The sequence below is a fragment of the Salmo trutta genome, chromosome 13 (assembly GCF_901001165.1).
Source record: "Salmo trutta chromosome 13, fSalTru1.1, whole genome shotgun sequence".
Taxonomy (NCBI): domain Eukaryota; kingdom Metazoa; phylum Chordata; class Actinopteri; order Salmoniformes; family Salmonidae; genus Salmo; species Salmo trutta.
This window is the reverse complement of record NC_042969.1, coordinates 9,561,140-9,580,396: the sequence shown is the minus strand read 5'-3', so window position 1 is coordinate 9,580,396 and position 19,257 is coordinate 9,561,140. Positions and strand designations below refer to the sequence as shown.

Genomic DNA, 19,257 nt, shown 5'->3' with positions numbered 1-19,257 from the left:
AATAGTGAATACATCAAAACTATGAAATAACACATATGGAATCATGTAGTAACCAAAAAAGTGCTAAACAAATAAAAATATATTTTATATTTGTCACTCATGGGGACACTACGTCCCCGCCAAATCTAAGAGTAGAACTCGAAAATTCAAGCCCCTTGGGTGCTGCCATAGTGTTACATTAGAAGTGCCCATCCGAGAAGGCTCAAGGTCATTGGTCTATTTTCCCCTCTCAATTTTGCCTACTGTTCTGACTTGGTGGTGCACATGTAGCCTATAACCTTTATTAGAGAAATTTAATCATAGAATATTGTAATATTCATTGCCTGCAGGTAGCCTAGTGGTTAGAGTGTTGGACCAGTAACCGAAAGGTTGCTAGATCGAATCCTGGAGCTGACAAGGTAAAAAACTGTTGTTCTGCCCCTGAACAAGGTAGTTAACCCACTTTTCCCAGGCCGTCATTGAAAATAAGAATTTGTTCTTAAATGACTTGCCTAGTTAAATAAAGGTAAAATAAAAATATGCTCCCTTTATTTATCTTACGGTTTTGACTTGGTGTACAGGGAGAATACTGTAAGAATGGCCCATGTTCTGAATTATGTCGCTGTACATTTCAAAAGTGTTGTACAAACAGTTATATTGACTACGTCCGTCCTATCTCGCTCATTAATGTCTCTAATGAAATTACGGATTGCCTCTTATCCACTTGTCAGTAGAAACCACATTTGTTTAAGCAAGTCAGCCATATCAGCTATGCTTTTTTAAAGGCAGTAAATGAGGCTGAATTAACTGTTTCGCTGCCAAACAAGGCTCCACTGATAGCCAGGTGTAGCAGTGGTAAGGTGTTGGGACTGCTGTTGGGACTCTGCTGTTGGGACAGCTTTATGTAGGCCTTAACAGTTTGTGGGCACCGTTTGTCACCGTTATAGTGAAATGAATGTATTGTTTAGTGTTGTGTAGTGGCTTTGCTGGCATGCATCCCAAATATATATATTTTTTGCCCCACCAAGATTTACATGCTAAAATCCCCACTGCATAGTTTGTACATCTCAATTGTCACTATAAACCACATTTGTTTCAGCAAGTCAGCTATATCAGCTGTTTTTTAAAGGCAGTAAATGAGGCTGAATGAACTGTTTCGCTGCCAGACAAGGCTCCACTTGATAGCCAGGTGTAGCAGTGGTAAGGTGTTGGGACAGCTTTATGTAGGCCCTAACAGTTTGTGAGCACCGTTTGTCACCGTTATAGTGCAATTAATGTATTGTTTAGTGTTGTGTTGTGTAGTGGCTTTGCTGGCATGCCTCTAAAAAAAAAATGGGTTTGCCCCACTAAGATTTACACGCTAAAATCTCCACTGGTTGCGTTGTCTTGTCATTCTTCCGCACCGGCTGTGCATGTGTCTGCTTTGTTCAAGGTGCAGGCCAGACTTGTTTTCTTTGCAAGCAACTTGTTCGCCAATGACAGTGATGTGAAGACATTATCCATGGTGACATTGCTCCCCTTGTCAAGGTAAGATACCACAAGCCTCATCACCACATTCTTCGACACTCTCACCTGCTGCCCGATATTGAAAGCCATTCAGCAAGTACAATTACGCACGCTCTCATTGGGTAGCCTACTCCAAGTAAGCCACAGTAGACTGATAGGAGTGCTTTGATTCGGTGAACTGATATAGGTAACATACCATTTTAAGATTAGGCCTATAATTAGAATGGATCAATACAAATGAAAAGCCGCATATTCTTTATTCACAATTCGTGATTACATTATGCATCGTTCGCTTCCCCTGCTCATCAACTCCCCCATTCTCCCAATCATCCTTTACTTAATTTATTGAATCTGTTGTGTGAAGTTATACTGAAAAATAATATAAACGCAACGTGCAACAATTTCAACGTTTTTACTAAGTTACAGTTCATGTAAGGAAATCAGTCAATTAAAATAAATTCATTAGGACTTAATCTATGGATTTCACATTACTGAGCAGGGGCACAGCCATGGGTGGGCCTGGGAGGGCAAGGCCCAGCCAATCATAATTAGTTTTTTCCCTACAAAAGGGCTTTATTTTTTAATTTTATTTTTAATTTTTAAAAGGGCTTTATTACAGACAAAAATACTCCTCAGTTTCATCAACTGTCCGGGTGGCTGGTTTCTGACGATCCCACAGGTGAAGACGCCGGATGTGGAGGTCCTGGGCTGGCGTGGTTACACATGGTCTGCGGTTGTGAGGCTGGTTGGATGTACTGTCATGAAATATGGGACCAACACTTTACATGTTGTGTTTATATTTTTGTTCAGTATAGTTTCAGTGTAGCTTAGGTTCAATTTCGGGGCAATTGTCAGGGTGATTATCAGCTGGGCACTGCACTTTCAACTGTCTGAAGAAGGAACAGAGCAGGCCCTACTGTTGGGAGAAGGAGGGGCAATGGGGGTAAACCTGACTTCCTAAAACTGGTTATAACTACAGTTCTGTTTGTGATATTAAGATTCTGACAATGGTGGTGTGCTATATAGATTTATTTAAGAAACGTCAAGGACAGTGTGGGGCATGACTTAAATGAGAGTAAGTGTAATAAAAAATACAAATCCAGAGCAGTCAAAATTACTGCTTTAGCAGTTCTAGTGTTAAATAGAGTGGTGCCCCCCATCTGAGAGAGCCATGGAGCTTCTGACCGTGGCCCAGCTTGGCTCACCAAGCCTTATCATTTTACATGCTGGAAACAATGACCTGTATGCTCAACAGGAAAAGGTGGCCACATCACCTAGGAGGGTGATGGAGAGGGCCTCTACCACCTTCCAAGATGCCAGGGGCCAAGTCCACCCTGCACCAGAGGAGAGATTTTCACCCTGCCACTATCGAGAGGATAAATGCGAGCCTCTTCTGGGACTGTGCTAAATGTCAAAATGTCAAATTGGCCCACCATTAGTCTGGACTGTCTGTATGATAATGTACACTTTGCCAGGACGTTAAAGAATGTTTCTCTGGGGGGCCAGTCCACCTCACCCCACAGGATCAGCAGACCATCCAGCAACTCCCTGAGACAAATCAGACGCTTCAATAGATCTGCATGTGGTGGACAGAGACTGGAGAACAGCCGGCCACACTGACCTCCACACCACCCTCTTCGATTCCTCCCACAACCTCCCTCCCATGTTACCAGACCGAGCCCGCCTCAGCACAGTACGACCAGACCAGGCCCACCACAGCACAGCTCTAATAAACCCGAGCCATCACATCACAGCACAGCACAACCAGACCCGGCCCATCACAGCATAGCTCTACTAGACCCGGGCCATCACAGCACAGCACAACCAGACCCGGCCCATCACAGCACAGCTCTACCAGACCCGGACCATCACAGCACAGCACAACCAGGCCTGGCCCATCACAGCACAGCACAACCAGACCCGGCCCATCACAGCACAGCTCTACCAGACCCGGACCATCACAGCACAACCAGACCCGGCCCATTAGAGTTCTACCAGACCAAAACACTGTTGAGGGTAGTGCACCACATGATGCAGTCCACACCATAGATGACTCACATCATCAGCCCTCATATTCTGAGAGTTTGGAGCTTTGCCAGCTACACTGCCCTCCACACCACCCTACTCAATTCCTCCCACAACCTCCCTCCCAGGCTAGTTTTGGTTACCCTCCCTACTCCCATCCCCAGGACAGGCCTGAGACACTCCTGCCCCCCATGGCAGCCCCAACCCTGCAACAGGAGCCACACCAAGGCCTCCTGTGCACACCCAGAATGCAGCACTGGCAGCCACTCCGGTCCCCTGCAGCAGCTCCACTCCTTTGGAGGGAGCTTCATCCGGGTGGACTGAGCTCTGCCAACATTGCTCACCTAGTTCCCGCCCCAGCCCCTGCATCCAGCGACTTTAAGGGAGGTCTGTCGAATGCTCAGTCTGCACTGCTCTCACTGCTCTCAGGGACCTTGGCAAAGTCTCAGCTCACTCAACAAATAGCTGCAGATGACCGTACTGTATGCCTGTTAGGTCTTATGGGAATGAGCGGAATACCCCCTCTGACTTTAAATCTTGTAGGGGGCTTGGGCTAATGCATCTAAATGTGCCAAGTATGATAACAAAAAAAATGGACACAATTGACATTTGGATATAGGACTTGTGTCCAGACATTCTGGTTCATGGCTAAATGGTTCTGTCTTGGATAAAGACATTGAAGATAATTATTATTATGATAATGTATTTAGATGTAACAGATTACAGAAAGGAGGACAAATACCGTATGTCAAATTTGATTTCATGGCATCCCAATCTTAAAATATTTCTGTTCCCAAGAAATTCGAGCCCTATAAACCCAGTGCTTAATTTGAGCCGGATCTTGCCGGAACAGGATCCTGCACTTCTCTATTTTGGACTGTTTTGTTCTGGAACCTATCCGGATCCGTTACCACTCTTTGTTAATTGTCGTCGTCACCCCCCCCCCCCCCCCCCCCCCCGTTGATTTGGGTTGGGTTAGCCCGGGCTTATGGCTTGCATAACATTGTCACCTACAGTTGAAGTCGGAAGTTTACATACACCTTAGCCAAATACATTTAAACTCAGTTTTTCACAATTCCTGACATTTAATCCGAGTAAAGATTCCCTGTATTAGGTCAGTTAGGATCACCACTTTATTTTAAGAATGTGAAACGTCAGAATAATAGTAGAGATAATGATTTATTTCAGCTTTTATTTCTTTCATCACATTCCCAGTGTGTCAGAAGTTTACATACACTCAATTAGTATTTGGTAGCATTGCCTTTAAATTGTTCAACTTGGGTCAAACGTTTCAGGTAGCCTTCCACAACCTACCTACAATAAGTTGGGTGAATTTTCGCCCATTCCTCCTGACAGAGCTGGTGTAACTGAGTCAGGTTTGTAGGCCTCCTTGCTCGCACACTCTTTTTCAGTTCTGCTCACAAATTTTCTATAGGATTGAGGTCAGGGCTTTGTGATGCCCACTCCAATACCTTGACTTTGTTGTCCTTAAGCCATTTTGCCACAACTTTGGAAGAATGCTTGGGGTCATTATCCATTTGGAAGACCCTTTTTGCAACCAAGCTTTAACTTCCTGACTGATGTCTTGAGATGTTAGTTCAATATATCCACATAATTTTCCAGCCTCATGATGCCATCTGTTTTGTGAAGTGCACCAGTCCCTCCTGCAGAAAAGCACCCCCACAACATTTTTATTTTATTTATTTCACCTTTATTTAACCAGGTAGGCTAGTTGAGAACAAGTTCTCATTTGCAACTGTGACCTGGCCAAGATAAAGCAAAGCAGTTCGACACATACAACAACACAGAGTTACACATGGAATAAACAAACATACAATCAATAATACTGTAGAAAAATCTATATACAGCATGTGCAAATGAGGTAGGATAAGAGAGGTAAGGCAATAAATAGGCCATGGTGGCAAAGTAATTACAATATAGCAATTAAACACTGGAATGGTAGGATGTGCAGAAGATGAATGTGCAAGCTGAGATACTGGGGTGCAAAGGAGCAAGATAAATAAATAAATACAGTATTTGGATGAGGTAGATTGGATGGGCTATTTACAGATGAGCTATGTACAGGTGCAGTGATCAGTGAGCTGCTCTGCCAGCTGGTGGTTAAAGCTAGTGAGGGAGGTAAGAGTCTCCAGCTTCAGAGATGTTTGCAGTTCGTTCCAGTCATTGGCAGCAGAGAACTGGAAGAAGAGGCGGGCAAAGGAAGAATTGGCTTTGGGACAGTCTGGGCAGTCTGGCAGCTCGGGACAGTCTGGGCAGTCTGGCAGCTCGGGACAGTCTGGCAGCTCGGGACAGTCTGGCAGCTCGGGACAGTCTGGCAGCTCGGGACGTTCAGGGCAGTCTGGCCACTCCGGCAGTTCAGGGCAGTCTGGCCACTCCGGCAGTTCAGGGCAGTCTGGCCACTCCGGCAGTTCAGGGCAGTCTGGCAGTTCAGCGCAGTCTGGCCACTCCGGCGACTGTTGACTGGCGGGCAGCTCCGACGACTGTTGACTGGCGGGCAGCTCCGACGACTGTTGACTGGCGGGCAGCTCCGACGACTGTTGACTGGCGGGCAGCTCTGACGACTGTTGACTGGCGGGCAGCTCTGACGACAAATGACTGGCGGGCAGCTCTGACGACTGTTGACTGGCGGGCAGCTCTGATGACTGTTGACTGGCGGGCAGCTCTGGTGACTGTTGACTGGCGAGCTGACGCACTATAATCCTGGTGCGTGGTGCTGGTGCTCTAGGCTAGTGCGTGGAGTGGGAACAGGATATATAGGACCATGGAGGCTTACTGGCGGTCTCAAGCTTAAACCTGGCATCGCCCTTTCTGGCTGAATGCCTACTACCCCCTGGTAACTGCGGGGCGCTGGTATAGCGCGTACTGGCCTAAAAACACTTGGCCTCGCCATAACACCCATTACCCCGAAGCATAAGACCTGTCCATTAACTGGCCTCCGAGAAACAGTCCGGGGATTTGGCCTGGGGCTCCAAACTTGCCCCACCAAACTACCCATATTTGCCCCCCCCCAAAATAATTCTTGGGGTTGCCTCTCGGGTTTAATCGCCAGTCGTGTTCTTCCCGGTCTTGGATAATTAAAGATGAGTATTCACATACCTGCTGCGCCTTGGTCCATTTATGAAGACGGCCGTGACAGAATCTCCCACCACCAAAGGACCAAGCAGCAGAGGAACAGGCGGGCCAGTCCATAGCATCAATGCCTTCCTCTTGCAGGAACTGCTGACACACTCCAGCCACATGAGGTCTAGCATTGTCTTGCATTAGGAGGAACCCAGGGCCAACCGCACCAGCATATGGTCTCACAAGGGGTCTGAAGATCTCATCTCGGTACCTAAAGGCAGTCAGGCTACCTCTGGCGAGCACATGGAGGGCTGTGCGGCCCCCCAAAGAAATGCCACCCCACACCATGACTGACCCACCGCCAAACCGGTCATGCTGGAGGATGTTGCAGGCAGCAGAACGTTCTCCACGGTGTCTCCAGACTCTGTCACGTCTGTCACGTGCTCAGTATGAACCTGCTTTCATCTGTGAAGAGCACAGGGCACCAGTGGCGAATTTGACAATCTTGGTGTTCTCTGGCAAATGCCAAACGTCCTGCACGGTGTTGTTCTGTAAGCACAACCCCCACATGTGGACGTCGGGCCCTCATACCACCCTCATGGAGTCTGTTTCTGACTGTTTGAGCAGACACATGCGCATTTGTGGCCTGCTGGAGGTCATTTTGCAGGGCTCTGGCAGTGCTTCTCCTGCTCCTCCTTGCACAAAGGCGGAGGTAGCGGTCCTGCTGCTGGGTTGTTGCCCTCCTATGGCCTCCTCCACGTCTCCTGATGTACTGGCCTGTCTCCTGGTAGCGCCTCCATGCTCTGGACACTACGCTGACAGACACAGCAAACCTTCTTGCCACAGCTCGCATTGATGTGCCATCCTGGATGAGCTGCACTACCTGAGCCACTTGTGTGGGTTGTAGACTCTGTCTCATGCTACCACTAGAGTGAAAGCACCGCCAGCATTCAAAAGTGACCAAAACATCAGCCAGGAAGCATAGGAACTGAGAAGTGGTCTGTGGTCTCCACCTGCAGAACCACTCCTTTATTGGGGGTGTCTTACTTATTGCCTATAATTTCCACCTGTTGTCTATTCCATTTGCACAACAGCATGTGAAATTTATTGTCAATCAGTGTTGCTTCCTAAGTGGACAGTTTGATTTCACAGAAGTGTGATTGACTTGGAGTTACATTGTGTTGTTTAAGTGTTCCCTTTATTTTTTTGAGCAGTATATATATATATTTAAATGGATTTTGGGCACTTTATCATCACTCTTCTACAAAAAATGTAAAGGATATATAAATGGCATATTTGGGCCATCTTATTGTGTTCTCTAGACACCCTCAAACATTTTAAGCCCTCATTGGGCTGTATTTATCTATTATTTATGGAAATATGGCCATGTGACACTTGTCTAATATGGCCCAATGGAGCTAATTGGCGGCCATATTAGAAGGGGAATATAACACATCTGAAATGGCACTATAGCTAGAAACACTTCTAAGGTTTTGGCCTAGCTGTGTGTGAAATTTGGTGGCATTATTACAAATGTCACCCTTCCACAAAAAGGGACAGGATAGCTGACCTACAAAAAGTTTCAGGTACAACTGATTGACGCAAATGTGTGGGCACCTTGAACAAAATTGTGGAGTGAAGCATCCACCCAACAGCCCACACTTTAATTCATGATGTGGTGTTCCTCAATGACACATACATAGTAGCTGCGACAAAGTCACCACCTGAGTATGTGACAGTGCAGTGGTCTGTGGTTTGAAGCTTCCCTCAACTCTTCCTTGCAAGCCTCACTATCAAGAACAGAAAATTAAAGACAGTTGGAATTAGATCTGTTTTTCTTGTATTCAATTGAACATCAACTGTCCACTGAAGGTTGGACACCGCACACTGACCTTTCACTTTTATGTTCAATCCAAATGACAACACCTACACAAATGAAGTAGTCCACCCATTATGAGTGGTCAAACGTGGTGGTAACCATGCAGGAAGATTTTTTCACTATGACAAAGCTGAACACCCCTGACTCTCACCTTTGCCTGAAGGGAAACTACATATATATTACATTTACGGTCAACTTAGCTGACTAATTCAGCACATGTATTTTCAGAAATGTTAGCTTATTCAACTATTATATATATATATATATATATATATATATATTTTTTTTTATCCAGGCGTGCCAGTTAAGCGCTAATTCTTATTTACAATGACGGCCTGGTCTCCAACCCTGTTCCTGGAGAACAATCCTGTAGGTTTTTTGCACAAACCCCAGTTATAACTAACCTAATTCAGCTTATCAATCAGCAAATTATTAGAACCAGGTGCGCTAGATTAGGTGTGGAGTTTAAATCTACAGGATGGTAGCTCTCCACGAACAGGGTTGGAGAGCCCTGATTTACACTGACAAAAATATAAATGCAATATGTAAAGTGTTGGTCCCGTGTTTCATGAGCTGAAATGAAAGATCCCAGAAATGTTCCATACATACAAAAAAGCTTCTTTCTCTGAAATTTGGCACACACATTTGTTTACATCCCTGTTAGTGAGCATTTAAACTTTTCCAAGATAATCCATCCACCTGACAGGTGTGGCATATCAAGAAGCTGATTAAACAGCATGATCATTGCACAGGTGCACCTTGTGCTGGGGACAATAAAAGGCCACTCTTAAATGTGCAGTTTTGTCACACAACGCCACAAATGTCTCAAGTTTTGAGGCTGTGTGCAATTGTCATGCTGACTGCAGGAATGTCCACCAGAGCTGTTGCCAGATAAGTTAATGTTAATTTCTCTACGCCACCTCCAACGTCATTTTATAGAATTTTACAGTACATCCAACCGGCCTCACAACCTTAGACCATGTGTATGGAGTTGTGTGGGTGAGTGGTATGCTGATTTCAAAGTTGTGAACCGAGTGCCCCATGGTAGCGGTGGGGTTATAGTATGGGCAGGCATAAGCTACGGACAACGAACACAATTGCATTTGATCAACTGTGACGAGATCCTGAAGCTCATTGTCATACAATTCATCCGCCGCCATCACCTCATGTTTCAGCATGATTAAGCACAGCCCCATGTCGCAAGGATCTGTACACAATTCCTGGAAGCTGAAAATGTCCCAATTCTTCCAAGGCCTGCATACTTACCAGACATGTCACCCATTGAGAACAAGTTTGGAATGCTCTGGATCAACAGCGTGATCCAGTTCACGCCAATATCCAGCAACTTTGCACAGCCTTCGAAGAGTGGGAAAACATTCCACAGGCCACAATCAACAGCCTGATCAAGTCTATGCAAAGGAGACATGTCGCGCTGCATGAGGCAAATTGTAGTCACACCAGATACTGACTGGTTTTCTGATCCATGCCCCTACTTAAAAAAAAAGTTCTGTGACCAATTGATGCATATCTGTATTCCCAGTCATGTGAAATCCACAAATTAGGGCCTAAGTAATTTACTTAAATTGAATGATTTCCTTATACTGTATGAACTTTAACTCAGTAAAATATTTGAAATTGTTGCATGTTGTGTTTATATTTTTGCTCAGTATATATGAACACTGACAATGTTTACATGCACACCAATATCCCTCTATTATTCGGTAAAGTCAAGTATTCTGTCTTTGAGTTGACGCATATAAACATCACATCCCATTTACAATAACCCGAAAAGGCTTATATCCCAGTTATGAGAAACCCAGATAAGATGCCTGGGATATGCTGTTCTAAAACGGGATACTGTGGCATGTAAACATTTTATCCAGTTTACTGTTGTTGTTTGCGGTCTGCGCAGGCTGTTTCGCATATCATGAGCGTTGTGTGATGTTTTCATCTGATTAGCAAACAAATCACTTCAAAAAATTGTCGCAGTTCAATCCACCATAATAATTCCATTATAATTTAACCTACTATTATTAATTTACTAAAATTGTAATTCATTTTCTGCTTCTAATTTCAGACATTTGGTAGGCTATATTATAATTTCTGACATTTGGTATGACATTTGTTTGTCAACAACAGTTTGATACCTACAACTTCTCTTCTGTCATAACTTGTTGCCCCAGAAGACTAAATAAAGTAGTGCTGACCAGAATAATGTCTTATATCCATTGAATTAATGCATTAGTAATCTACAAAAATATAAACGCAACATGCAACAATTTCAAAGATTTATTGGAGTTACAGTTCATATCAGGAAATCAGTCAAATAAATTCATTAGGCGCTAATCTATGGATTTCTCATTACTGGCAATGCAGATATTTTTTATTCACTTCATTTAACTAGGGAAAAACACATTGAGACCTAGGTCTCATTTGCAAATATGTCCTGCGAACATTACAGAAAATAAAATTATACACAATTTAAAACACAAAATTAAATAAATAGTAACTATTATATACACAATAAACAATCAAACAAAACAAACACATTTATCAATGTAAAAATCCCTAGCCTTTCTCCTAAACTGACCCAGAGACAACAACACATCCAAATGAAACGTTACTTGGAGATTATTCCACATGACAGGGACCTGGTAGGAAAAGGCAGATTTACCCAACTCTGTGGATACGTGTGACGTTTTCGTCATTAACCAACCCTGTGATCTAGTGTTGTAATCCCAGTTTCTATATTTCAACAATGAAGTTAAGTAAACTGGTAGTTTATAGAGTAAGGCTTTATAAACAAAAACAGAATGATGATGTGACCTACGTGTGTTTAGCAAGGTCCCCCCAACTTTATGATAAAGGATGCAGTCGTGAGTGTCAAAACTATCAGATGTTATAAAACGAAGTTCGCTATGATAAATTGTGTTCAAGGGCTTCAAAACACTGGTAACTGCATTTATGTATATAATATCTCCACAATCTATAACAGGAATAAATGTAGACTGAATGATCTGTTTTCTACTATTTAATGAAAGGCAAGCCCTATTCCTATAGAAGAAGCCCAACCTAATTCTTAATTTCTTGACTAACTCGTCAACATGCTTTTTAAAGCTTTTGTCCAGATGTCCAGATATTGTCCAGATGTCCAGATATTTATAGGCGCGGACACGATCAATGGGGGCACCATCTATATTACTTATGCACATATCATCAGTTACATTATTACATGATTTGGAAAATAACATGTACTTGGTTTTACCAGCATTTAGTACTAACTTCAGGTCAACCAAGGCTTTCTGCAAGGTAGTAAAAGCAGATTGAAGAGTCAACAGAGCCTGAGATGCTGTGGGGGCAGTAGCGTATACAACAGTGTCATATGCTACAGATGAAAGTGACAGTTTTGTACAAATAAACCAATGCTGTTAATATAAATAGTGAAAAGAACTGCACCAAGATTCGAACCATGTGCGACACCTTTTGTTATGTCTAGAAATCCTGATTTAACAGCATCAGTAAGTACTGTGTTCTGTATTTAAAAAAATTCTCAACCCAGCTACAAGCAGCCTGATCTAAGCCAATCACAGAGAGTTTCTGAATAAGTAAAGTGTGATCCACATAGTCGAATGCCTTGGACAGGTCAATGAAGAGGACAGCAGTGTTTCTTCACATCCAAACTATTTATATGTCACGTCCTGATCCTAGTAAGATGTAATTTTCTATAGTAGAGTAGGTCAGGGCGTAACAGGGGGTGTTTTTGTGTTTTTCTATTTTTAAGTTCTAGTTTTTCTATTTCTATGTTGGGTTGATCTCTAATTGGAGGCAGCTGATCCTCGTTGCCTCTGATTAGAGATCATATTTAAGTAGGGGTTTTTCTTCCTGGGTTTTGTGGGTAGTTGCTTTCTGTTTAGTTTGTTAGTTACCTGACAGAACTGTTTGGCTGGTTTTTTTTTTCGGATTTTTTTTGGAATGTAATTGTTATTATTATTACTTTTTTTTTTGTGAAGTGCTTCCATTAAAAGTTAAAGATGAGCACTCAACACGCTGCGCCTTGGTCTCTTCAATACGACGCCTCTGACATAACATAATTTAAAACCATAGAAGTAGCAGAGATGGTACTATGACCTGGTCTGAACTCTGACTGTTTTACATTCAGAAAAGATGAAGCAGTTAAAAGGGATCTAAGCTGAGTATTAAACAATGATTCCAGGATTTTTGCTAGGCAAGAGAGTTTGGAAATGGGACGATAACAATTTAGATCACTAGGGTCAAGACCTTTATGTAGAAGAAGCACATGGGCTGCCTTCCTGTCACGTTCTGACCTGTAAAGGTGTTATTTGTTAGTGTTTAGTATGGTCAGGACGTGGCAGGGGGTATTTTGTTTATATGTTTCAGGGATTGTTAGTCTATGTGTATAGACAAGGGGTGTTTAATTAGAGTGGTCTAGAGTTTTGGTATATGTTCTATGTTAGGGCATTTTCTATGTTTATTCTAGTCACTCTGTTTCTATGTGCAGTTTTGTTCTTGACCTTCAATTGGAAGCAGCGGCTCCTCGTTGCTTCTGATTGAAGGTCCTATAATTAGGGGTTTGTTTGTATTGTGGATTGTGGGTAGTTGTATTCTGTTTTGTGCTTATCAGCTGACAGAACTGTTAGTGTCGTTTCCGTTAATTGTATACGTGTTTCATTTGTTTCTCCTTCCTATATATTAAAAGGAAGATGAGTATACACTTCCCTTGTTGCGTCTTGGTCCTCCACACACGACATGTGTTACAATACTACCCACCAGACCCGGACCAAGCAACAGAACAGGGAGCAGCCAAGGAAGCAGGAGGATTACAGGGAATCGTGATCATGGGAGGAAATCCTGGCGGGAGAAGGTCCGTGGCGAAGGAACGGTGAGGACCGGGAGAAGTATGTTGGGACACGGCTAGCAAGGAAGCCTGAGAGGCAGCCCCAATACATTTTTTGGGGGGGGCACACGGGGTGGGTGGCTGGGCAAAGGATGCCCCTGAAGCCAAAACATCGTGCTTATTATGGGGAGCACATGGAGTGGAGAGCGCCGAAGTACGAAGAAGTACGCAAGATCTCGCCCATGCGTACGCACAGTCCGGTGCGTGTGATCTCAGCCCCAAGCAAAGGCCGTGCTAGAGTGGGCATCCAGCCTGGAAGGAGGATTCCAGCCCAATATGTCTGGCCACCGGTACGCCTCCGAAGTCCAGGCTACAGGACACCTCCTCTACGCACGGCAACCATCAGGCCCCTGCATAGCCCAGTCCGCCCTGTACCAGCACCCCGAACGTACAGGGCTACTACTGCCATCCAGCCAGGACGGGTTGTGCAGGAAGTGAGCTCGAGACTTCCAGTACTCACCCAAGGCCCGGTGTATCCTACTCCTGCTCCTTGTAGAAGCCCTCAGGTGCGTGTATCCAGTCTGGCTCCTCCGAAGCCAGCACCGCGCACCAGGCTTCCCGAGCGGCAGCCTAGTCCAGCTCGACCTATGCCTGCTCCCCGCACAAGCCTACAGGTGCGTGTCTCTAGTCTGACTCCCCCAAAGCCAGCACCAGGCTTCCAGGACAGCAGCCTAGTCCAGCTCGACCTATTCCAGCTCCCCGCACAAGCCTACAGGTGCGTATATCCAGTCTGGCTCCTCCGAAGCCAGCACCACACACCAGGCTTCCCGCGCGGCAGCTCAGTCCAGCTCGACCTATTCCTGCGCCACGCACAAGCCTACAGGTGCGTGTATCCAGTCTGGCTCCTCCGAAGCCAGCACCACGCACCAGGCTTCCCGAGCGGCAGCCTAGTCCAGCTCGACCTATCCCTGCTCCCCGCATAAGCCTACAGGTGCGTGTCTCTAGTCTGACTCCCCCGAAGCCAGCACCACGCACCAGGCTCCCAGTGCGGCAGCCCAGCCCAACTCGTCCGACTCTTGCCCCTAGCACTAGCCCTGAGGTACGTGGGCCTAGTCCGGCGTCCCCTACGCCAGCCCCATGTACCAGGCCTTCAGTGCACGCACCTCGCCCAGATGGCACAGCGACAGCGTCTCTCCCAGAGTGCCCAGCGCCTAACCCAGAGTGGCAGACAACAGCGTCTCAGTCAGAGTGCCCAACGACAGTGCCTCAGCCCGTGTCCGGCACCTATGCCCGAGAGAGAAGTGGCCCACAGTCCACGGCCAGAGTCACACGACAGTCCAGTGCAACCAGAGTCGCCCGTAGCGAGGATCCCAAGTCCGAGGTCGACAAAGAGGGACCTCGCCCCAGAGTCTGCAAGGAAGAGGGGTGAGCAAGTGGCGGAGCGAGGGATACGTCCCGCTCCAGAGCAACCTCCGTAGGGACGAGTATGCGGGAAGGGGGGAGCGTTGCAGAGGCATCGTCGGTGACGGTGGCCGCCCTCCCTTCCCTCCCATATAAGCTGGGATTTTTTTTGTTTTGCCGATTATTTTTGTATTTTCTTTTTGTTAGGTGCATCTGGGGTTTGCACCTTTGGGGGGGGGGGTTGTTACTGTCACGTTCTGACTGACCTGTAAAAGTGTTATTTGTTAGTGTTTAGTATGGTCAGGACATGGCAGGGGTATTTTGTTTATATGTTTCAGGGATTGTTAGTCTATGTGTATATCTCCACCCTCTCCGAGTTGGGCATCTCCGGCGCGGCCCACGCTTGGATTGCGTCCTACCTGACAGGTCGCTCCTACCAGGTGGCGTGGCGAGAATCTGTCTCCGCACCACGCGCTCTCACCACTGGTGTCCCCCAGGGCTCTGTTCTAGGCCCTCTCCTATTCTCGCTATACACCAAGTCACTTGGCTCTGTCATATCCTCACATGGTCTCTCCTATCATTGCTATGCAGACGACACACAATTAATCTTCTCCTTTCCCCCTTCTGATAACCAGGCGGCGAATCGCATCTCTGCATGTCTGGCAGACATATCAGTGTGGATGACGGATCACCACCTCAAGCTGAACCTCGGCAAGACGGAGCTGCTCTTCCTCCCGGGGAAGGACTGCCCGTTCCATGATCTCGCCATCACGGTTGACAACTCCCTTGTGTCCTCCGCCCAGAGTGCTAAGAACCTTGGCGTGATCCTGGACAACACCCTGTCGTTCTCCACTAACATCAAGGCGGTGACCCGATCCTGTAGGTTCATGCTCTACAACATTCGCAGAGTACGACCCTGCCTCACACAGGAAGCGACGCAGGTCCTAATCCAGGCACTTGTCATCTCCCGTCTGGATTACTGCAACTCGCTGTTGGCTGGGCTCCCTGCCTGTGCCATTAAACCCCTACAACTCATCCAGAACGCCGCAGCCCGTCTGGTGTTCAACCTTCCCAAGTTCTCTCACGTCACCCCGCTCCTCCACTCTCTCCACTGGCTTCCAGTTGAAGCTCGCATCCGCTACAAGACCATGGTGCTTGCCTACGGAGCTGTGAGGGGAACAGCACCTCCATACCTTCAGGCTCTGATCAGGCCCTACACCCAAACAAGGCACTGCGTTCATCCACCTCTGGCCTGCTGACCCCCCTACCTCTGAGGAAGCACAGTTCCCGCTCAGCCCAGTCCAAACTGTTCGCTGCTCTGGCACCCCAATGGTGGAACAAGCTCCCTCACGACGTCAGGACAGCGGAGTCAATCACCACCTTCCGGAGACACCTGAAACCCCACTTCTTTAAGGAATACCTGGGATAGGATAAAGTAATCCTTCTAACCCCCCCTCCCCTTTAAAAGATTTAGATGCACTATTGTAAAGTGGTTGTTCCACTGGATATCATAAGGTGAATGCACCAATTTGTAAGTCGCTCTGGATAAGAGCGTCTGCTAAATGACTTAAATGTAAAAAAAATGTAAATGTAGACAAGGGGTGTTTGATTAGAGTGGTCTAGAGTTTTGGTATATGTTCTATGTTAGGGCATTTTCTATGTTTATTCTAGTCACTCTGTTTCTATGTGCAATTTTGTTCTTGACCTTCAATTGGAAGCAGCGGCTCCTCGTTGCTTCTGATTGAAGGTCCTATAATTAGGGGATTGTTTGTATTGTGGGTAGTTGTATTCTGTTTTGTGCTTATCAGCTGACAGAACTGTTAGTGTCGTTTCCGTTAATTGTATACGTGTTTCATTTGTTTCTCCTTCCTATATATTAAAAGGAAGATGAGTATTCACTTCCCTGTTGCGTCTTGGTCCTCCACACACGACACTCGTTACACTTCCAAACTCTAGGGATAGTACGGGATATAACTGTCAAGTTAAACATGTGTTAATGCTTCCACAATCAATGGAGCAGAAAGCTGTAATAAGGGATCAAGCATATCAGATGTTTTAACATCAATCATAAGTAGTTGTTCCAATACATCGGAAGTAGACAGTTGCTCCAGAGAGTGCAATGATTCACTGGGAGTTGTCTGGTCCTCTTTCAAGTCGACTAGCGGCTGAGAGAGGGATGAGCAGTTTACTGACTGACCCAAATCTATTAAATGAAGATTTCTTTCAAACAAAAAAACTGAGGACATAAAATGACCTCTCATAAAAAAAAAAAAATAATGTCAGAGTTCAGTATAACTGCTTGGGTAGGGAAGGAGAGGAATTTCCACTCTTTAGCGCTTTAACTGTTTTCCTCTGCTGGATCACTAGCGGAGTCTGCAATAGAACTCAGGAAGTAGCATGATTTAGCATTAACTAAGGATGTGCATTTATTTCTCAGTTGCCTGAAAAGCTCCCAGTCCACAACAACATCAGTTAGTCTAGCTTTGGCCCAGGCATGATTTGTTGTTCTGAAAGTTCTGTAGAAAACCAGGGATTTTATCAATTTTTTGTCTATAGCATTTAACAGAAGCGTGTTTATCTGCCAGTGATATAAAAATGGATGACAAATGCTCAAGAGATAATTCAGGGTCAGGTATACACTTGCAGGAAAGTTCAGAAAAGTACAAGTCATGTATAAATGCTTGGGGAGAAAAGTTTAAATTTCTCTTCCTAATGATACTGGGATCAGAATTATGCTGTCTAGTACTGTATCTCTAATACAGGCTATAGGACAATGATCACTAAGGTCACTTGCAAACACACCAAAGACGTACTTATGGGGGTTATTTGTGAGAATTAAATCTAAAAATGAGGATCTATGTAGATTTTTCACATTTAACTGAGTGGGATTCGTGATTAGCTGGGTTAGATTAAGTCATCCGAGATGTGTCAGCCAGTCCAGGTTAAAGTCACCTAAGACCATCAGTTCAGATGATATAATTTTTTCTAAATGCTCAGCTATGGTACTAATCGCATCAACTAAAGCAGCAGGAGGCCTATATACTCCAAATACATGCACGTTTTGGCTCATGGTCACATCTAAAACCATAGTGACATTAGACGCACATGATGCTACAAAAGTGGATTTCACATGATTCAGCACCCCCTCCACATTTTCTCTGCCTATCACATCTAAAAATGTTGTAATTAGCAATGTCAATGTCCTTATCCATGATCGAATCATTTAACCAAGTCTGATAAAACAAGAATTTCTGTGTTTGTGTCATTCATCCATCCATCCAGATATTGATAAAGTCCATATTTGACATCATACTTTGCACATTTACATGTAACAAACTCAGCCCTTTGTGAGACTTAAAAACAGCAGGGGTGTCCATATTTACCCTAACCAGGTCATTATAAACTTGATCGTTAAGTCAGTCAGGAGATTTCATAGGAATCAAAATTAGGTTATCAAAGTGTTCCCCGATGGGCCAGAAGCTGCATGTATTTGGTGGCTGTTTAAATCCTACTGAAATTAAGACAGGGATAATGAAGATTTCCTTGACTTGACTAGAGTATTTAACATCAGAAATAGTTTGATGTGTGATGATAGTTGGGATAACCTGGGTAGAATGAGGGTTATATGCCAGTTAGTCTCACAGAGCAGCCTTAAAATGGCCTTGCCAATGTATAAGCTCCGAGATAGTTTGAGTGAATTCCGTCTTCTTTGTAGAATCTTTTCTCTTTCCAAAAAGTGTAAAAGTTATCAATAAAGACCCCATTGACAGAGTTACAATAACTCTTTAGCCAGACCTGAAGTGATAGCAACCTACTGTATCTATCCATGTCTCATCGTGGTTATGGGACCCGATATAATGGGGCGCTTGTTTAGTTATTTCAGTCTTGCAATTAGTTCCATTAAGTAACGTTTAAGCAGTTCAGAGCTGGCCAACTCCATCTGTGGATTTTGGCTTATGGCTTCAGGAAGTGGCGTAGTGATATCCTTAACTTTTGCACCCGGATAGCATAGCGTTCTAATCTCTGGCAAGGAGATGTTCCTTACCATTGAGCTTCCAATGATGTGCGCCGGTCGGATCCCCCCGCTACTGTATCTCCGATCAGCAACAGGAGACGCAGAAATTGGCTGGGGAGAAGGCTGCGTAGATCACGATTGCCAGGGGGGAGTCCCAAGCCACCCGGCACCCTGAACACGAGAGCTCATAGTGTAGCCCGTAGTGTAGGTGGTTGTCAGTGTAGAAGGTACAGCATCTGCGTACCCGGTGTCCGTACGCCCTGAGGAAAACAGCGGGGACAGTGGCTCAAAACGATTGGAGAGTTTAATATCACAGCGTTGCAAGAAAAAAACGGGGTAGAGCTGAAAGCATCTGAGTTTTGGCTAGGTTCAGAAGGCCGTAAGTTGGGGAAATGCTCAAGCTCCATAAAAGTTCCATTACAGTCATCCTTATTCAAAATTAGATGCTCATCCAGATGTTTAATTTCCTCAAGTAAAGTAATGATCCTCTTCTTGGCAGCATTTAGTTTGTGGCAT

The 19,257-nt window shown here is 45.1% G+C and overlaps 1 protein-coding gene across 1 annotated transcript; it reads left to right on the top strand.

Annotated features, from left to right (window-relative positions):
- Window positions 1-13,326: 13,326 nt before the first annotated feature.
- On the top strand, window positions 13,327-14,754 carry LOC115204999 (extensin-like). Its single transcript, XM_029770568.1, has 3 exons — window positions 13,327-13,370; window positions 13,882-14,100; window positions 14,331-14,754. The coding sequence occupies exons 1-3, from the start codon at window positions 13,327-13,329 to the stop codon at window positions 14,752-14,754; spliced, it is 687 nt and encodes a 228-aa protein (XP_029626428.1).
- The last annotated feature ends 4,503 nt before the right edge of the window (window positions 14,755-19,257 follow it).

Excerpts from the sequence above, each read along its gene's own strand:
- LOC115204999 (XM_029770568.1), top strand. The coding sequence starts at position 13,327 with ATGGGAGGAAATCCTGGCGGGAGAAGGTCCGTGGCGAAGGAACG. Across the intron at positions 13,371-13,881 it reads AGGTCCGTGGCGAAGGAACG|AAGCCCTCAGGTGCGTGTAT; the intron begins GTGAGGACCGGG and ends TGCTCCTTGTAG. Across the intron at positions 14,101-14,330 it reads CTCCCCGCACAAGCCTACAG|TCTGACTCCCCCGAAGCCAG; the intron begins GTGCGTATATCC and ends GCGTGTCTCTAG.